Source organism: Gallus gallus, chromosome 12 (genome assembly GCF_016699485.2).
Source record: "Gallus gallus isolate bGalGal1 chromosome 12, bGalGal1.mat.broiler.GRCg7b, whole genome shotgun sequence".
NCBI lineage: Eukaryota > Metazoa > Chordata > Aves > Galliformes > Phasianidae > Gallus > Gallus gallus.
Window position 1 is genome coordinate 6,704,065 of NC_052543.1, and position 21,014 is coordinate 6,725,078.

The 21,014-nt window shown below is 42.4% G+C and overlaps 1 protein-coding gene across 25 annotated transcripts in view; it reads right to left on the reverse strand.

Moving 5' to 3' along the window:
- Positions 1 to 21,014, reverse strand: part of WNK2 (WNK lysine deficient protein kinase 2) — a 106,788-nt gene that overhangs the window by 53,443 nt on the left and 32,331 nt on the right. For 24 of the 25 annotated variants that reach the window (XM_040646697.2, XM_040646696.2, XM_040646695.2 and 21 more), the window contains exons 3-7: positions 16,793 to 16,965; positions 15,597 to 15,817; positions 11,853 to 12,010; positions 1,797 to 1,885; positions 934 to 1,153 (exon numbers count right to left, since the gene is read on the reverse strand). In XM_040646697.2, the coding sequence (XP_040502631.1) occupies positions 934 to 1,153; positions 1,797 to 1,885; positions 11,853 to 12,010; positions 15,597 to 15,817; positions 16,793 to 16,965 (861 nt within the window). Of the gene's footprint in view, positions 1 to 933; positions 1,154 to 1,796; positions 1,886 to 6,884; positions 6,906 to 11,852; positions 12,011 to 15,596; positions 15,818 to 16,792; positions 16,966 to 21,014 lie in introns of those variants that run through there. The other variant, XM_040646698.1, reaches the window with a different exon arrangement.

A 21,014-nucleotide genomic window follows, 5' to 3' on the forward strand; every position in this document is an offset into this window, starting at 1 on the left:
CAGTTCATTTGGACTAGAAAAAAACATCTAAGAATGCTTGTCCCTCTAACAGATTCAAGTTTGAAAGTAATTAATTAATTTGAGAAAGGGTATGGTATCACAGTAGTTAGATATCTTGTAAGTATACTTATACTACAAGAATTATTTCCCATGAAAAACAAAATATCACAAGTATAGGCCAGGTAAACTACAGAACTTCAGAACTCCAAATACTTGCATAGGTATTTAATTATAGATGTAAAATACAACAGTAAGTAACTGTAGTAGATCAACTTTTAAATGAAGTTCTGTAACAGTATACTGCTGAAAAAAATATTGGGCCAACTGCAAACAAGTGACAGGATGACAGAGAAGCTTGATTTTCTCATTATTTTTGGGATACATGAGGTGATGACTCCAAGTAAGGTAAGGTGACGTTATCAAAGTGTCTGCTTCCTAAGCAGGAGTGTTGATGACAAAAATCAATAAGCAGGACCCCTTGGGATTTAGGATATAATAATAGGAACACATGTGCAAGCACAAGAAAATGCAGACCCTTGCCTAACAGATTACTCGCTCTTTCTTTCCATGACATTAAAAAACCTAAACTGCATTAGATATATTTCAATAGATTTCAAACAATTGTAAAGATATCAACAGCTAAGATAAACTAGCAAAAGAATTTTCAAAATATAAGAGTAGAAGAGACCTCTGTGGTCCCTAAGTGACTTGCTGTTTTGAAACAGCATTTCATGTATCTGATTCCACATCCTTTTTCAGTTTTTCGGTCTTCCTAGTTTACCCTCTTTCTTCTAGCATTCAATCTCAAGATCAATGCAAACCACTTAATCTAGAATGGTTTAAACTGAAGCTACTTTACCAGACTTGCTTCTGCTGTCCTTTGAGATTTATGCACTAATTATACATATATTTGTCAGGAGAAGTTTATTTTACCATTTCTTGTGCAACATCATCAGGAGTTTCCTTCTCCAGATCAAAAGTAAACTCAATGGCTCCATTATCTTTGGGTTTTCCTTTCAGTTTCTTAGGATCTTCTACCCAGAGTCTTAAGGCAATAGAGGATTTCCTACCATGGTCTTCTTCTGCAAGTTCCACTCTTACCCCAGTATCTTCAGCAAAAAAGGCATGGCTTAATAAATCTTTAATTTCATATCTGCAATGGATGTAAAGAATAGTCAAACACTGCAAGTCTTAAGGACATCCTGAGAAACTTGTGACAATAAATTTCTATTAGAGGCAAAAACATTTACAGTTTTCTTGGTGCTTATCCATAGCAAACTTGTATTCTTAGCAGAAAGAGGCAATTTTCTAGTGCTGCTGAGGACTGCTGTGTTTCCTATTTAACAAAGCTTCTTCAATATTCATATATCTTAAAATATATTCAGAAATGGAGATTACAGCCTCGCTTAACGTTCCTTGAGTATCTGAGCTTAATGAGTTCTAAAACACGGTTCCCTCTAGACAGTCACCTGAGGTTCCCAGGAACAGCTTTTCTGAAAGCCATGAAACACACAAGCACACCAGGAGAGACCAACATAGAAGAGTAGTTTTGAAAGCTGAAAACAAGTCCACAACCTTGCTTTTTTATATTATTCTTTGAAATTGAAAGAGACACAGCAATTGAATTTATTCTATTATCTTCACATTATATGGCAGGAAAGTACATAATCATTTAATATTTCCATACTGGATTTTCTCCTGCTCAGAGGAGACCCAGAGGCTAGATCAGGAACGCACACAGTTTCAAAGTCTCTGCATACACGTACTTAAACAAAACTTCATTATGTGATACAAACCTTTCTTCCTTATTTTTGCAAATGCACTCCCCAATTATCTCCTTAATTTCAGGATCTGTAACTTTCTCAAAGCTTGCTGGCTTTATACCCTAAAACAATAGAGGAAAACAATTCAGTTCAAAAAAATATATATGTGTTCTCTTAAGTAAGAATGCATTTACTATACTATGCAGTCAATTGAACTACTTTGAAGAAGACAGTTTTAATTTAGTACAACTGCACTTTAAGCACCTTGGCTTGTACATTAGCCTTACATCACACATACATCCTTTTTCTTTATGAACAATTGCAGACCTTACTTTTGCATCCTGTGGACTCTGAGGTCATTACTCAAGAAACAGCCTTACCTCTCAAACAGCTAAAAAAATAAGAGTAATTGTGTTTTTCTTCCGATAAGCAGTTTCAAGAATGAGTCGAAAATACCTTCGAAGACCCATGCAGTAGTCCAGATTTCTGTTTCCCATAAATCTCTTGATTTTCTACATTCCTCGGTACTCTCAATAGCTCCTTTCCCTCCCTCAAAACAATCCGAAACAAAGTAGAGCAGAGGGAGAATATGCCCAATGGCCCTACGTTGCTCTTGCATTTCCCAAGTACGTTGCCAGAATCTTATTGTAAACAAATGGAAGGCAGCCATAATCTATGAAGCAACACAAACTAGCCTATATTTCCATCAAAAGCTAATTTCTTTTTTTCCTGGGAATACGGCTCACTTCTAGATTTGGAAGTGTTAGCCCATGAGCACGTCCTTTCAAGGGAAAAAGCCAACCGTTTTGTCACAGAAGAAAGCTTATAGAAGCAGAACCTCATTCCCCATGTAGGGAGATTTGGCTCTATGCAGATGTAAGAGGAACAATTTGTATTTCTTTCAGGTTAGGTGGGGCTGTTTTAAGAAGACAGAGAGGATTAGAAGAAACACACACACTTGTAGGGTAGTCAAAGGTCACTTCTCTCTACTCTCTAATATTTCAGGACAAATACCTTCACTCAGCATGATCCTCCTCAGGGTATCAAGCCTCTTAATTAAAAAAACATACGTCTTACCAACATAAAGAGAGACTGTAGGAGAAGCAGTATGCAAGTACTCAAACTAAATAACAGCTTATATATCATGTCATCTCTGTACACACAATCAAAACATACTGTAAAAATAATTAGTAAGGAGACCTGGGAAGTTAATGGACACGTCCAGCTGTGCGTTTTCAAAGCTCAGGCTGATGTTTTCCTGATGTGAGGTTGTGGAGAGCGAAGAAGGGAGATTCGCTTCAGAAAACATCAGCCACCCCACTGCGCTCCTGGCCAGCCCAGGCAGGAGGAACTACCAGACACCCACCTTTGGTAACATGCAACTCACTTCCATTCCCTCAGCAGAAGTACTCATTTATTAATACTTTTCATCTGCGCATTCAGTTATAGAGAGTAACAGTGTTAATACAAGAAGTTATCCATTATATTTATGATGTTCAGCTTCAATTGGAAGCGAAGACTTGCATTTGAAAAATCTCATATATATCTACTAAGTCAAGGTGTGTATGTGCAATAATTCAGACATGAATTTTGAAATAGGTTTTGCAGTTAGACCCTATTACTTAAGGACACTATTGTTTGCAGTGAAGTTGATAAGGAGGAAAAAAAAACCACAAGGAAACAAGATTTCCTTTACCTTAATAAAAAAAGAATCCAATTAAGCACATGACTGAATGGGATTTAGACATTTAACTCCGTTCAAACCCTTTTAAATTTTCACCCTGAAAGGACAGTAACTGTGATTGTACAGCAGCAGGAAAGGAGGCCTGAAGACCCGAGAAGTGGATTCTGGGCTCACCTATCCCTGTCTTTATTTAAAAGGATCAGCCCTTACTGAATTTGGTCTTGAAGAAATGTTGCGGATGAATTTCAATGAGGGCTGGTATCTCCCTCAGTGTATTTCTGAATATTCGAACATCAGATTTTACTTTTACCATTTTATTAGCATTCTGTTGCCACTTCAGCATTAGATTTGACTTTAAAATTGATTCGTTTTAACTTCAGGTCAATCTCTCCTTTTATGCCTTAAGGTTCAGAAGAGTAAAATATATAATTCATAAATTTTGAAAACCTGACAGAGTAGTGGCAGGCTCTGCTTCTGCTGAGGCACAGAGGTGCTGCCATAAGAAACCATTCGGAACAGAACAGAATAATCCATGCGTGTGGCTGACTGCCTGTGATCAGCTAAAAAGAACCACTGGATTAAGAAAACTCAAATCTTGCTTACAAGACAAGGGTTCCATTTTCGTACGTATGTAAATTGCGTCAAAATGAGAGGGAAAGCCTTGTTGACTAAAGCCCAGACTTGCCTAAAACAATTAAGAGGGCACTACAGTGCACCAAGATTGTTTCCCAAAAGAGCTCCAGTACCTGAATTAGAAATGGAAGAAAACAGAACCACCAAAAGAACAGGTAAAGCTATAGGAGATGATCTTATCAGAGGGGAAGAAGGTTAAAGAAGTGTTCTGTTGAGAATTTGCAAACACAGTAGGACAAATCTCCACAGATTTTCAGACGCTCCAGTTTGCTATAGGAAATCATCTATTTCTTATCTTAATGACACTTATCAGGAAGAATGGATAATAAACATCCAAACCTGCTAGAGCTTCATGTTTACTGAAAAATATCCCCCAAATGTACAAAGGTATCAATTTAACTGCAGGAAAAGAAAGAAAAAAAAAAGAAAACGTTATAACTAAGCAGCAGAAACAGCTTCCACCACACCACCTGAGAAGCTTTCAACCCTCTGGAGAAACACACTGCTCCTATATGTGTGCTCACAGGAGCCTGCCAATTACTTTTTAAAATGGCAGCATGCTTCATGGGTATTTTGTCACAACTTGAGCTTAAGAGAGGCAGGAACAGTATCTACAGTATCAAGAGATACTCTTGATTTAATTTTTCCAGAATCCACAAATATCCCTCCATTTAAGTGCTCTGATGAACTCCAACACGGCTAGGATGGAGCAGGGCAGGTTGTGTGGGCTCCTAGGAATTAGGCTTGTCTCAAAATGTTCTTTTGACAGACCTGTGATGACTGACTCTGATTTTTTACCTTACAAATCCCTTTCCTTCCTACAAATACCATTAAACTTTCCACATCTTTTGCATCTCTCTGCACACCAACTGCATTAATCTGCCAAACACCTAAGCTACAAATAGATGATTAAAACAAACAAGGACAGAAGATGCACAGTGAAGCACGACACAGAACTGCTTTTCCAAGGTGTTTTCTCAATGCCCATATGCTACAGGATGCTTTAGCTCCTTACTCTTCATTAAAATCTCCAAGGCCATCTCATTGTAATGCTGAAAATCCTCCCTGCAGCACTGTGCCCTGATGCTTACAAGCCTCCCAACAATGGAGGGGGTTGGTGTGAAACACAGGTTTCTAGCTGAAATCAAAGGATCCATCTCATTCATTTATTCAAAAGCCATCTGTCTCTCCTGAGCATTCCCAAGGAAACATGGCACCAAAATTCAAAGTATATTGGCTAAGGAAAACCATACGACTGTCTCAAACAGAAGTAAACTCAACATCCACACCTCTGAAATGGAGGGCTAATTAACTGACATAAGATTGATACGGAGAATTTCATGCAAATTGTTTAAATACAAAAAAAGAAATAAAACATACCAAGTCCAAGTCTAAGGCTAACCTAAGCAGATTAACTGCAGATCTAAGAAGGTATCTGGAATACACAATTCAATGACGTTCATAACACTGTCTGATATGGAATTTACCCCATCTGTATAAGCAATATGTAACCTACAAATACAGAGAAAACATTTGATACATTTAAAAAGGAAACAATATGAACAATTAACGAGCTAGACAGAACACTATAGATGTTTGGGTTGTTTTAAAGGGTGTGTTTGTATAGCTAAACCCAACAAGGTAGCCACAAACCCCTAGCAAACACAATTGGTCTACAGTGAATTCTGCAGGGCATCAGTAAAAAAACATTGGTCTGGAGCCTCATGGGAAGGTCACAGGCTCTGATGTTTCATCACTAAATATGCCTATTGTCCACATATAAATCTCTTGGCAGAATGATTAAACACGCAAGAAAAAAAAATCTGACTAAGAAAAACCATCAAGTTATGCATGAAAAATGAGATTACGGCATCAGAATGAAGGTCACTGCAAATATGCTGACCAGGAAATCTCTTCAAAGTTAACTGTAGTAAATGTGGCTTTGACCTGTTGCTTGAAAAACACATTACATATATCCTCTTACCACATGTAACTGAAATCAGCCAACAAAAGTTTTATGTTTATTATCTCTTGCCTCTCATTTACCTTGTTGGGTGCAGTGCTGCAGTAACACCTAATGAGTACAAGATCTTTAATTGCAATTCCCATTTCTCACTGCAGACTCAAGTTTTAGTTCCACTGGCTGTTATTTAGGATGTGACAAAAAACATCAGAAATCATCAGGAGAGGACTAGAAGAAGGAGATAATTTAAACACGTTGATTTACACTGCAGATCTCTGGCTGAAAGGGCGGAGAGAAAGGTTCTTACAACCATGCCTGCTCGAGCACAGCAACGAGCCCCTCTGTACATTTGGGAATCAGCTTGGAAGTGATTGTCACATCATCCGGGACTATTACATACTTTCAGTTGCACATATATAAATAAAAGAGTGGAAAATTAAGGCAGCCATTGAACTATGAATCTACAGGCAGGGAGAATAAAAGGTGAGTGAAGTAAGAAGTACAATAATCTTTCACTATAAATATGTGTAATGTTTAATATCTTACAATAATAATGTTTACAAAAGGTATCTGTTTCCTATATCAATATGGGTTACCAATGCATGCGACTTTATAAAAGCTCTGACTTCAGATGTCCCTTGCAACCTATTAGCATGTACAAATTTGACATAGTGTTAGGACACAGAGTAGAAGCAATTGCAAAAGACATTATAATGGCAAATCCGAGCTAATGCACTGACTGTGGGATGTGGAGGGAATGCGTGTCCCAGTGCAATCCCAAGTAAGTTTGGAGCAGGCAGAAGAACAAAGGAGTTACTGTACTTTTGTTGCAAGCAATCACCTGCATGATTCAAATATCAGCAAGCAATGCCATCAGTACCACCGGTGGTTGCCACTGAGATAGGCTGGTTTAGCAATAGGGATCAGTATATTAGAGAGTTTTCTTCCTGGATGTAGGATGACAACACCGTGACACTCAGCCCAAGGCAGCAACAGAGTTATTGTATTTTACATTCTAGAAAGAAAAGCATCAAGAAACAAATGTAAAAAATGAGTGCTATGTTTACTGTTCAGTCTTGGTTTAACAGAAAGAATAATATTTACGTTTCTGGTGCAAAGAAGTTTCATCAAAAGCAAAGTACATCTCCCACTGAGGAGCTGCAATACACGCAGCATTCAGAAGCACTTCACTGCTGATCCTGCCCATGTCAGAGTCTCAGCAACACCTTCCGCCCTAGTGAGAAGCTCAAACTTCAGGTAATCCTGGGTATAAAACCGTGTGTCTCGATTTTCATCTACGCTCTACTTCTATATCAGCGCCAGTAATGCGTACAGCATGACAATGGCTACCCCACGAGAAGTGCTTGTAAAGTTCTCCCTCCAGGTGGTCCCCAGCCCAGCAGAGTGGGCAGAGCCAACTGCTCTGTGACAGCTCAGGCCATGGCCACATCATGCTCCCCACACCCAGGCTTCTGCATCTGAGCACAGAGGCAGTGCCCCACAGGCCCAGCAGAGAGCTGTGGCTGACTCACATGGCTCCAAGTGGGGTCCCCGTCTGCTGCCAGCTCTTCTGCAGGCACAGCTTCTGGCAGAAGCTGCTGAGCCCCTGGAAGCTGCTTCCTCTGGGACCACGGACCTTCTGTGGGGCTCTGCTGCTCCTCTCGCACCCTTGCCTCAGAGGTCCTCCCCCTGCTCCTCCTCCATATCTGACAGTCCATGCAGCTCATGGCATGTGACAGGGCATTTTCCTCTCCACGGGGAGAGGTTAACTCTTTCCTTGTAATGGCAGCAATGCCATTTCATCCACCGAAGGAATCCTGAGGCCTCTGCTCCTGTTGCTCTTGCCCTGAGCTCAGGGGAAAAAAGCAGTACTAGTGTCTGTACCCAACACATGCAGCTTTGCCCTATTAGTCAGATTCGTATCCAAAACACCTCTCTTACAAGCAAAATGACCTTTTAAAACTTATCCACAACAAACATTTTCTCTGTCTTAAGTTGCAAGGATAAGACCACTCTTACAAAGTTATAACTTACCATATAACTCTCTGCTGTGTAAAGGCTGTTGCCACAGCAAACGAGTTGGCTCAGACTTTCCTCAGTGTTTAAAAATGACTACTTAGGTCTGCAAATTGAAACGTAGTATCTAATTAGGAATCCTCTGATTAATCCTTATTCTTTGTCACCTTGGATATTGCTTTGATAAATGAGGCTTATGAAGCCTTAATCACCAATATTCCAGATGGCTAAGAGTTGTACACAAAGCTTCTCTAAGAATGCAGAGCAGCAGAAGACACCTATACTGTCTGTGGCTCTAATCCCCTATGCACATGTACAGGTGAGCTTAACATGGGCCAACCACTAACAAATTTGGCATGCTGCTCACACAAACTTCTGCCCACTGCAGCAAGTAACACATCAACACTCCTCAGAAAAACCATCACTAAGTGCCTAGAATGATCAGTCCAAAAGGGCACCCACTGCTACATGCAGGAGATAAGACTCCCATGACCTAAAGCCAGAATACTGTTCTACTGTCACCATGTGAAGTGCCAAAGCATAAGGAGATCTTTCCTCAGCTATACACAAAGATGGCATTTAGAGAAGATCCTAAAGGACCACATACCTAAATTAAGCCAGCAAGCCATTGTGCCAAACAAAAAGAACTTTTCCTTGTAGGGGAGGATTGAGCAGAACAGAAATGCAATACAAGCAGCTATCCTCATAAGGATTCAGGCAAGCAACTGCACCAAGCCATCAGCTGTATTTCACTTCTTTGAAAATATGCAGCACTCATTCCCAGCCAGCTCATACTGCAGAGCAGGGGGGCTTGCAGTCAGCAAACCTGATGACCCATCTTTGCCTCATTCCCTTCCCTACAGGGTTGGCCCAGCCATTAGTGCAGCAGCTAGCAATGAAGTTAACTGCAGTGCAGAGCAGCTTCTGATGTATTTTTCACCTCCCTTTCTGAGTAGCAATGGGTTGAAATCAGCACTCTAAGAAGAATTAAAGTAGCCAAAATCAGGGCTGCAGTCCATTGGGAAAGATTCAGCTTTGCCAAGATACAAATGTCAGCTTGCAACAATTTACATAGAAATGAGATAAAGCTGTTTCACTCTTCAGATGCATCTTCCTGCTTTCAGCACATCGTGACATCTCTTTCATTTCCAGCAGGGACACCCTCCTGTTTCTTGTGATAGTGACTTAAACTTTTAAACAGACTCCCGAATCATTTGCATCCTTCCTCTCCCGTCAGGGTTAGTAACATCACAGCTGGTTAGCACAGCAATCCACAACAAGAGCACCAGATTCGGCCTTGATTAACATCTTCATCAGTGACCTGGATGAAGGGACAGAACATGCCCTCAGGAAGTTTGCTGGCAACACAAAGCTGAGAGGAGTGGCTGACACACCACAAGACTGTGCTGCCATTCAGCAAGGCCTGGCCAGGCTGAGAACTGGGCAGAGGAAACTTGTGAGGTTCAACAAGGGCAAGTGCAGAGTCCTGCACCCGGGGAGGAACAACCACGTGCATTAGTACAGGTTCGGGGCTGACCTACTGGACAAGAGTTCTGCAGAGAAGGACCTGAGGTTCCCAGTCGATGATAGGTTGACCACGAGCCAGCAACGTGCCCTTGTATCCAAGAAGGCCAATGGTATCCTGTGGTGCATTGAAAAGACTGTCCAGCAGGTCAAGGAAGGTGATGCTCCTCCTCTACTCTGCCCTGGTGAGGCCCCACCTGGAGTACTGGGTCCAGTTCTGGGCTGCTCAGTTCAAGAAAGACAGGGAACCACTGAGAGAATCCAGCGAAGGGCATCTCCCATATGAGGAAAGGCTGAGAGATCTGGGGCTGTTCAGCCTGGAGAAGAGAAGGCTGAGAGGGGATCTTATCACAGTGATTATGAGGAGCATTGGCTCACTTGCAGGATCCAAGTGCACCAGACCTGGCTCACTTTTGTGGTGCCCAGCAGCAGGACAAGGAACAATGGGCACAAGCTGGAACACAGGAAGTCCCACCCGAACGTGAGGAAAAACTTCATTTCTTTGAGAGTAATGGAGCACTGGAACAGGCTACATGGAGGGGCTGTGCAGTCTCCTTTCCCAATGATATTAAAAATCCTTCTGGAAGCTTTCCTGTACAGCCTGCTGTAGGGAATCTGCTTTAGCAGAGGGGTTGGACTACATGATCTCCAAAGGTCCACCCATTCCCTACAATTCTGTGACCTCTTGGCAGACTGGTTCTCAGTGATATTAGCAAAAAATATACCTATGAACATTAAAATGCACATCATTTGGTACATGCAAATGTTTGGGTATTGATGAAAGCATCTCTATAACCTGTGTAAGAGACTATCATTCACTAAGTCAGAAACTGCAGTTTTGAGCTCAAGCAATTTTAGCTGACCTCAGTACTTTATAAGACTTTATTTGTACTAGCATGATGCACTAAACTAAATGGAGAAGGCAAGTGGTTTCAAATACATTCCAAAAATGACTGGGTTTTTTTTGGTTTTTTTTTTTTTTTTTTTTTTTACCACATTTCATTTGTGAAGATTTTTGCTCATTAGAAGCAGTGGGAAAAGAGGAACACTAATTTTAGGACATTGCTTCTGGAGGCTGAGATGGATCACTCACTACATCTACCATACATTAAGTCTAACCTCTCTTTCTACCTTATGGGTGAGAGATATTAAAACCACCTTATCTGTACCTATTTTTGCAAATTGTAGTGTAGCCTACTTCAGAGAACTATGTTCTTCACATCCTGAGTGCGCAGTCTGCATCTTTTGGTGATGGGGATGCACAAGGGCCAAAGCACATAGCTCGTTATGTCCTTTTGTAGAAACCAGATGGAAAGAAGTACCAGGAAAAACCTTTGATAAACCAGTCTGTTTAGCATAACCTATGGGACAGAAACACCCATATTCTTGTTCCTACTTATCCAAGCAGAGCAGAAGACAACCACCACTGCCAAAGCATTTGGCAAGTCCTGTTTCTCTGCAGTCAGTGATTCCTTCACTGATTTGCAAGCTGAAAGCATCATCCAAACTCAATTTTTTCAGGCATTCACAGCGCAGCTCATGCAGACAAATATATTTATCACATGGGGGTGAGGGTGCTGGGGAGGATACTTTTTTTTTTTTTTTTTAAGGATAGAAATCATTTTAGATGGCTTCTTCTATGGCCCGATTTCACCTGAGAATGCAGCAAACCCATTTCCATGGTTCCAGTCTGGGAATTAACAGAGCTTGCAGAACTGATAAGCTCAGACATAAAGCTCCTCTGGCTCATTCCAAAACTAAACATTGCTATATTTTCCCCTTTATATTTTCAGATAATTTGTTACATGTACAAGCTGCAGGAATCTGTGATGGAAATCTGAATCAAACATCCTACATCACATAAATATTTAGTCTCCAGTCTAAAAGCTAGGGGTTTTTTTTTGGCTTTGTGGGAAACTTGCTCAATTCTGACAATCCCTCTTTAGGAGGCAAGACTACAGCAGAGATTGTTCCCTGCTCATTTTCCCCAGGTCTCACACACCTTTGGGTGAGTGAGACAAAATGGGCAAAGATTACTGAAAATGTCATATGCAACTGCAGGATAGGCAAACATAATCCAACCACACAACTGCAAGCTTTCTGAAGAAACCTGCAGCGGTTTCTGCAACCCAGAACGAAGACACCTCCATTCCTACAACAAACTGCAGACATAAGACAGTAACGACATCTCACTGAATAACATTTTTAAACCTTCTGATCAGCAAATCCCAAATTATAGATGTAACTAAAATTAAGGAAGTTTACTCACACAGGTTACTTTCCGGTAAATTTGAGCAGCATTCTGGCATTCTGAGTAAGGGTATTCTGAGGTAGCCATTTCCAACATGCACATTCCAAACGCGTAGACATCAACGGATTCGTCGTAGTGTTCCTCATACATTTCTGGGGCCATGAATTCTGGTGTACCTATACAAAAAAAAAGATGGTAAATTATTCGTAAGGTCTGAAAGGTTTCCATCCCAATCTTGTTCTGTCTACAGAAGTGTGTCCATTACAACTGTACAAGGGGGCATGCAAGATGATTTCCAAACGGAGAAGTAACTGGAATAAGCTCAAGCATCCTCCAGGGAAGAAACCTAAAGTCAACACACACACAGAGCTCACTGATAGTATACACAGAGGGGGGAAAACGTATCAAAGTTTCAAGAGAGAATACCAAATGAGATATGGCACGGTGCCTGAATACACTGAAAGGTACAAAATGGTTTCCTCCTCTGGACGAAGAGAGGGACACGCATAGAGGTCTGTGGTGATGAAAAGGACAAAAGAAACGAGAAGCTTCGGTCTTGTTTTTGTCAATGCAAATTTGCATTTCTTCCTCCAGGGAGATGCACAGCAACCACTGAGCAGACCATACAGCACTTTGAAAGCAAGTGGTATCACGGATTCATCTAGGAAGTCATGCACAAAGCATTAAACACAATTCTGCCGCTGGTTCAGTAGTACAGATAAGCGAGACTACCTGCAGAATAAGGTCCTACTCCAAAGGGATTAGGGTGTCAGGAGACCGATAAAACCGGGTACATGAAGGGAAACATTGTACTTACTGCTTCATATGGGAAGTTGCAGCGTTATGACAAGTACAATGCCTGCAAAAGTTCTCTTTTTTATAGAAAAAAGTGAGTGAATACAAAATGTGTCATCAACAACCTCAGAGTAACTCCTATGCTTCAGACAGACTCAAGAGAGGCTCAGCCTTTGTCAAAAAAATCTCTGCACCAAAAAGGTGTGGTCCTGCAGAGCAAAATTAACACTTAGGTAATTTATTCCAGGGACTTTATCTCCTAAAGTAGTACACGCTTGGGAGTCAAGAGTGATTTTTGTTTTCACATATAGAAAAGATGAAGGAAAGAGATTAACACAGTTGTTTTCTTCGGGAGAAGGCCGTTCCCACCAGTGAGCAGCAGGCTGCCAAAAGGAAGGTGAGCAATCCCAGACCCATAACCTGGCCTTCAGCACAGTGGGATCTGCCTCAGCACCCACATCCCCTCCCCAGAGCCCTCTGCCAGCTGACATGCACTAGCAGCTCTGCTTTTTGGCAGGGACATCTCTACCATTGGCACAACTGTAATTAAACAACAGACATCAGGAAAAACAGTTCTCACAATTATATATGATTGATGACCTGATTTAAGTTGTTTGTTTGTTGTTCTTTTTTTTTCCCCTAATGGTAGCACAAACTACATCTCTCAAACTTAGGGTTTGTCTCTGAAACTGCTTTTGCATGCTTCACAAAGTAGACTTGGCCTAACTCACTAAACAAGCCTCAGTTCTGGCACTGCTGCAACATTCACAGGACTCTAGATCACTCTCTCCCTTCGTTGATGCTCCTTCCACCTTAAGGACATTCCTTCCTTCAGCCTACATAAATCAGCTGGATCCCTGTTGTGAGAGCTTAGCAGCCATACTCTGAGTTCAGCTCTGACCCCAGGCCTTTTCTTCCAGCTGTCACAAAGGCTGTGGCTGCTGCTCTGAAATGGTTAACAGCTGTCAGAGCCTTTCCCAGAGATGCTACGTTGTTTGAGAATGAACAAGACTCAGACACAGAAGTGAATCTCATGAATTATGGAGCATTTAAAGTTCCTTGCACAACTGAAAAAGCGATAGCAAGTAGTCTAAGAAGCAAATGATATTCTTGACACCATTCCAAATCACCATGAAAATGACATTTTCCACCCAACTCTTAGGGGTGGGAAGGAATAAATACAAGTACTCCTAACAAAGCAGACCACCGAAATGTGAAGCTGCTCAGCAGCTACTCAGCTGCTCTCTGCAGCACAGGCTTGGCCCTGGCTGGACTCCCTGAAGAGACACACTGCAAGGTCAGGCAAGCATCAGCGGTGGCACAAATGCAGCAAGGGAAAACCTGGACCTCAGCCACGCTGACTTCATCATCAAAAATAATGGAGAATTGCAGCTACTAATATCCATTTAGAGCTACTCCATCTAGGAAGATGAGGTGAGCAGTGAGGACAGCAGGGTGCATGCAGCTCTGGGACGTGCAGCAGGAGCGGGAGGCCAGACCTCGGGGCTGACACCTATAGGGTTCCTTCCCCACCCTGCCTACTTCTTTTTCAGCTCCTCAAAACAAACAAAATTACTCACACTGTTACAAAGTAAAAGCTAGAGAAACTTAACAAATGCAAACTAACATGATTTCACTGAAATCAGCAGCATTAAGCAGTCCCACAGCAGCCAAGCCTGTATCCACAACATCAATCTTACTGCAACTTAAACAATATTGGGTTCTCAAAGTATAAAGACTGAAACTTGTACAGAAATTGTAATAAATATAATCCCTAAACGTATGAGGTGGTATAATTAATTTGGCAACCACCGCTTTAAAGATAGCAAGCCATTCTCTTTATAGTTAGGGAACAGTGGCTGTCACCAGCAGTTTGCTAGTTCTAGTCATCTCAAATCTTATTTCCATTTACATAAGGGGCTGAAATATGACTACGGGCACAGTAACTTCCCTCACTTTCAGCATCCTTCCTCAAGGATTTATACCTTTCTAGAACCATCACCTACAGACCCGAACAAGGCCAATTTGCTGAGAAAGATTAAGGTAAAAAAAAACAAACCAAAACAAAATGTTTGAGAACTCAGGGAAAGGATATCCCATTTGTGTTTTTCCACACAGAAAGCATTAAATTTCACTTCTGCCAAGGAATGACATCCTTTGACACCCATTCAGAACACATCCTTCCAGTTCAAGCAAAATCAAGCTCTAATACGTCCTTATGTGGTACCCACATGAATCAGCTATTGTGTGCCCTACTGGGAATTTCTTTTAATTTTGTAGCTCCTGATTTTTAATAAATTGCAGCTGTTTCAGTAGAACTCTGCCAGGATCACGTTGAGGCATAGACAAGCTCTGCAGAAGCAACTTATTTTGCTGATGCCCAGTGACCGGGGATAAGCTGTTCCAGCCAGGGCAGCTCTCCTGTGACCTCCCTGCAAAGACAAGAAGCCTGGTTCTGCAGGGCACTGCTCAGAGGACAAGCTGCCTCTCCCTTCAGCTGAAACAACCGCACATATCCCCGCTCACTGGAAGCAGAAGACTTCCCAGCACCACCTTGTTGGTGAGACAGCAAGGCAGCATGTGGCTTCCCTCCCCCATCCCTTCTCTTTTCCCTCCCAAACAGGCACTGAGCCTGCTCTCAGGGGGAAGGGATGCACAAGCTGTTGGGAACTGCTGCTGCTTCTCTTGGAAGAGAACGGAGAAGGATTTGTGGAAGCAAAGTAGTATTTCAATTAAGAATTTAGCATTGTAAAGGAAAGAGCAGGCCAAGGGTAACATTTCCTAGGTAGGCCCCACAGACTGACATTTGTATAATGGTATAAAGGGAATGGTCACAATCTCACTTCAATCTCTACCACCAGCCCACATGCAAAAAGCAAAACACTGCTGTGAAGTGTGAAGGGCAGACAAATTGAAAAGACAACCATCACACCAACAGAAGGAAGCCAAAGAGAACAGACTGATTACCTATTACACTTTTGGCAAATGAAGCTCTCTTGAGGGTTGCCAGACCTAAGTCTCCTATTTTCACAGATCCAGTTGGTCCAGTAATAAAAATATTGTCACATTTTAAGTCTCTGTGAATTATTGGTGGAGTTCTCGTGTGCAAGAATAGAAGACCCTTCAGGATTTGCCGGCACCAACTACGCAGGACTTTTGGTTTCATCACTTTAAATCTCTTCAGATACCTACAGAACAAACAGGCAGAGAAGCTGGTTACAAAGAAAGCAAAGTGTTATTAAAGATTCTTGGGGCTTTAGCAGCTGAAACTCATTTTGGATAAAAGCCCCTATTAGATATCACAATAGCAGCTCAGAAATATCACCAAATTGGAAGAGATCTTTTTTAAAGGAGGAATTAGAGCATTCATTTTGGGGGAGAAAGATAATAAGCATTTTTGGTGCAAATACAACCAAATATTTGCAAGTCTAATAGCAAAGTAATTCACTCCATGCAGAGAACTGATTTAGAGTATGTGCTTTATATATCCAGAACAGAATAATACTGAAAATTAATTTTAGCCACAAGACTTCGACCTCTGTATCACACACCTGCCTTTTTATTATTTGTCTAGAACACTGAGAAGGGGGAGGGTACGTTTTGGAAAAACATAAAACCTGCCAATGCATTAGCAGGGCAGCACACTGGATATAAGCAGTGATGAGAACTGTTCCCATTGGGGCTGAAAATCTGCTCCAGAATTCATGCCAACTGCTTTATATCAACCTTAACATGATTGTCAAAATAGCAAAGCTATTAATATTGTTTAGTAGATAACCTAGAGCATCTCTTGCTTCAAAAGGAGATTCTACCATTCAAGTGCTATTCTGACTTTGATAACAAAACACACAAACACAAGAGCAGAAGCAATCACAGAAACACATGCTGACAAATGGAAACGTCACAGGCAGACAATGAAACAAGCCAGAGAACTGCTTCCAGTTACATAAGTGAAGCAGAAGATCGGGGAAGGGGAGATGGAGGCCGAAATTCTTCCTGTCAAGTCAATGCAGTCTAAGCACAGGGACGAATGACAGACACCAGAGAACAGCTCCATTTTTATCCTTTATCTTGAGGTGCCTTTTTTCAGAATGCAAAAGTAGGATTTTTCTAAAAATTTCCATAGCTATTCTTAGACTGCTCACCAGGAGCACAGTACTTACGTCTTCAGTGTTCCAGAGGTCATCAGTTCGGTAACCAGCACGATGCACCTTTTTCCTTTTACACAGGATTCCCAGAAGTCATAAAACCTTACAATGTTTGGGTGCTGTAGACCTTTCAACATTTCTGCTTCCTCTTTAAATCTCTGTCTCTCTACTTTTGTTAATTTTCTGTCCTATAATCCAAAATAAAACACTATTAGTACGAAATGGACCGAAAACAAAGCCACCACACTGCTACAACAGTCAGAATTCTTGTTTTATGCTTATATCAGGAACACTTACAAAATCTTTTACGTAACAGATGAGCAATGGGTATGAACTAGGGCACTCGCCTTAAACCCAGTGTCAAGAAGACAAAGACTTGCCTCAGAACAAAGAGATGTCTGTGCTAAGCTACATGACAGCATTAATATTTCAGGCAACATAAACATACCAGTGTCCTGATGTATCAACACACAGCTGTTTACTTATTGTTTTTGTGAAGATCATTGTCTGCGAGATTAATAAACACGGAGTTTCACTTCCAGGTGTGCAACGTCGTCAGTAGCAAAGCTACTGCCTGCTTTTACAGCCCTGAATACTGGACCCAGTAAATGGCTGCACCTGTGAACACATGGCGAGAGCTCCCAGATGAGGTCCCCTGAGTAACCCCACTGCCTGTGCAGCTCCTTCTGTTTCTCCAGGGATGAATTAAGACAATACCACCTCAAAAAAACAAACTTTTTTTTTTCCTATTCTCTTTGCTTGCAGCCCTGCTTAATTACAGAGCTCTCCTTAAAACTGACAAAAACTGACTCAAAACTCTTCTTCGTGGTTTTCTTTGGGTTGCAAATCGGCTGAATGACTACACTTACAATTTTAGCTCAGAAGCGTGAGCAATGCCATGTTCTACTACATTTTTTTTTCCCCTGAAGAAATCTGGGAGCTTTTACTCCAGGCCATAAAGCACAAGTTTAAGCAGCAATGAAGCCCAAGAAAAGCTGCTTTCCTTCAAGAGCTTCTGGTGCCAGAAATGGCCATATGCAACTCAGAGACATCAACCAAGTCCCCCCCAATCACCACCTTGTTTCTCAGCCCATTCTGCAGGCTCAGAATGGGAGGGCTGAAGGAGCAGATGTCCCAGGTGACACTGCCTGGCCAGCAGAAGCCTTCCTGCTCTAATTAGCACCACCCAACCTGACAGCAGGAACCCTACTCTACACCCGGCCCCTACAGATGCGTTTCACTGAGGGCCATGCAGCCGCTTGGCTCACATCCAATGGACAGCAGAATGGGCCGGGAGCACTGCAGTCCACTGCCCTAGAAACGAAGCGTTTTAGTTCTCTAAAAGGCACAATTGTGTAACTGTTCTTACTTACAGGAATGCAGGCTCACAAATCACTGAAATTAATTAGTTCATATAGTAACCTCGGACATTCTCTTTTTCCCAGTTAGCCGGGGATGTTTGCAGCAGTGCACACTTAGCAAATTAAATTGGCAGCCCACTCGTTTGTAACCGAGATCCAGAGCGGCAAGGTCACTGCCATTTTTGATGCAGCCTGCCCTCATCTGCGATTGCAAAGAGCTCAACGCAGCCATGAGAATTCACAGGGCTGCAAACAAGCCGACTTTACACTGAGATCTCACCCAGGAAAGCCTGGGTAGCAATGACGATGTTTGAGCTGGGCTTGGAAGACAGAAGGCTGCTCCTCCACTGGCACAGGGCAGTATTGCCCTTGGAGAACCCCACAGACCCGGCCCCATCACCAGGGCAGTGGGGAGCACCCAGCCGAGCGGCTCTTGGCACACTGCTGCTCCTGCTGCATTGGGCTGACTGCATTCTCCGTAAGTATTAAAAAATAATAACAAAACGGTCCCCTAATGAGCCAGCGCAAGAAAGCCTGAGAATTGCTTTTGAATCCATCACTCCTTCCCCTGCTGCTGAGTTTCCTCTTAATTTAAGCCCTGTAGAATAAATCAGACACCGCTGTTAGAGAGGAAAAGGAACGAGCCCTTGTGTGAGACAGGAAGAGCTCAGCCATGGCCAGCAGGGAAAGGGAAAGAAAGCAACGCAGATCTAGCAAGTTTTGAAAAGCCTTCTAATTAAAAGAAGTGATACTGAAACCCTCATCTCTCATTTCCAGATTTCTAAGCACTGGGAGAAATTTTCCACTGCTACTTTATGGGCAACACTTAAAATACCATTCAGACTTTACAGACCATCATGTTCCATATATTCTACACATTAGGAGCATTTGGCCTGACAACAGAATATAAAGTACTTAAACAGCAAGCCGAGCAACGAAGTGATTTTGGAAGACTTATTTTCTATATAGCTACAGGTAATGTTTATTATATTTCCCCTGTCAGAAACCAGCTGAGCTCACACTCCTCAGGAGGCAGCCTGGGCCCATTTCTGCCACAGAGGAGGACAGGACGAGGCTGTGGGCACAGCAGCTGCATGGGCACGAGGGTGTCCCCAGCACAGAGGTGCTGTAAGGGCACAAACCAAGCTCTGCAAATTCCATGAGGCTGAGCCTGGTATGAGCTGTTTGCCAAAACATAAGCTGTTTCTGAAAGGGCTTAGCAGTTCAACTGCTTGCTACTCTGGAGCAGCAAAACCTGAGGGACTCACTCAGCATTTAGTCCAAATCCAAAAGCCTTTAGAGGAGTCACCGACCCTTATTCCCTACCACACAGCCCCTGAAAAGTGGAAAGATTTTGTGCTGGACACAAGTATGTAAGTCAGAAACAACTTTAGGACAAGCAGTTTTAAGATGGCAACAGGATTTTCTGGAAAGGCCATGCCAAAGATAGCAAACCCACAGAGCTGGATGTAAGGCACCACCGTGCATAATCCAAATTCAAACAAAATCTATGAAAACTTGGGGGAGTGAAGAGAGTTTCCAGATTCACCCACTGAGTCACCAACCATCACACTGCTTGCATGGAGAAGGTTTGCAACCCCACGCAGCCAAACAGGCAGCTCTCGGGGATGCCGCTGTAACACAGCATACCTCCACTCGACAAACTCTGCTTGGAGCCGCCCTGCAAGCTCATTGTCAGTCTGCTGCACAACACTGATGGCACCGCTTCTATCCTGAGCTTCCTCAAGACACGAGACTTGAACAGAAAATTGGAAGATGTTTTCAGTGTGATCGGAGAGATATCAGCCAGCAGATATCCATGCACTTTGTCTCCTTTTAAGGTACCCCAGCTGCTCGGCTCCTTCGCCCTCATGGGGACACAGCCTTGGCTCAGGAAGCTGCATTGTACTCCCATTTAAAATAACCAAAGGTTTTTCAGTCTACTACATAGCACCGAGGTTTCTAAAATAAACTTCAACCTTCGAAAGTGATCACACTGAGCTGGTTTGGCCCTTCCAGCCTAACTGACTTCAAACAGAAGCAGGCACAAAGCAAGCCAGCTGCTCAGTCTGCATTACCCCTAAGAAGGAATCTGTGAATTTAACTGGTTCTTCCGTCTTAATAAACTGTGAGGAACAGTCAGCTTAGAAGGATTCAGCAAAGATTTGTCTACTGCAGAACGAGAGCAACAGTGAGACCAGGTAAAAGCAGCTTTCTCACAGAGATGCATCCATTTTGCACATACACACACAGTGCAAACTCATACATTCAACCTGTTATTTTACTGCAGTGACATAATCAGAAGCAGACCTAGCAGCATAGAAAGCACTAAGCTACAAGAAGAAATTCACTCTTTTAAGCAGATAGAGGATTGCACCCGCAGGACGGTTGGAAAACTCATTCTCAAGTGCAGCACTGTCAATCCACGGTCAGCTGCCCTAGCCAGTGTTCAGAATTTCCCATTTTGTTATTACATCTACTTTGAGCTCCTGCAATTAGCTGTTTACTGTGTGCTCCTGCAGGAACGTGGCAACAGCAGTGTGCACGGCCAGTGCAGGCAGGCTCAGTATCAGCAGGTGCACAGGCACTGCATCAGCAGGTGCACAAGCACAGCCCAATCACACGTGCAGCCAGGCTGTTTATGCCTCCGTAATTTAACCTTTAACATAAATAAACAGGCATTAATTGGCTTGGAGCTACACAATGTATCCTTCACTATGAAAGGCAATCTGTAGCAGACAGATAGATAGTAAGTGTCAAAGAGAGGCTATATATTGTAAGCCACCTTTTCTATGTTAATTTTCCTAGCGTTCAAATTCTCCCTGCTGCAAACTGGACGATAGCTGCATGGGCAGCCTTAAGCACCAAACCACTGA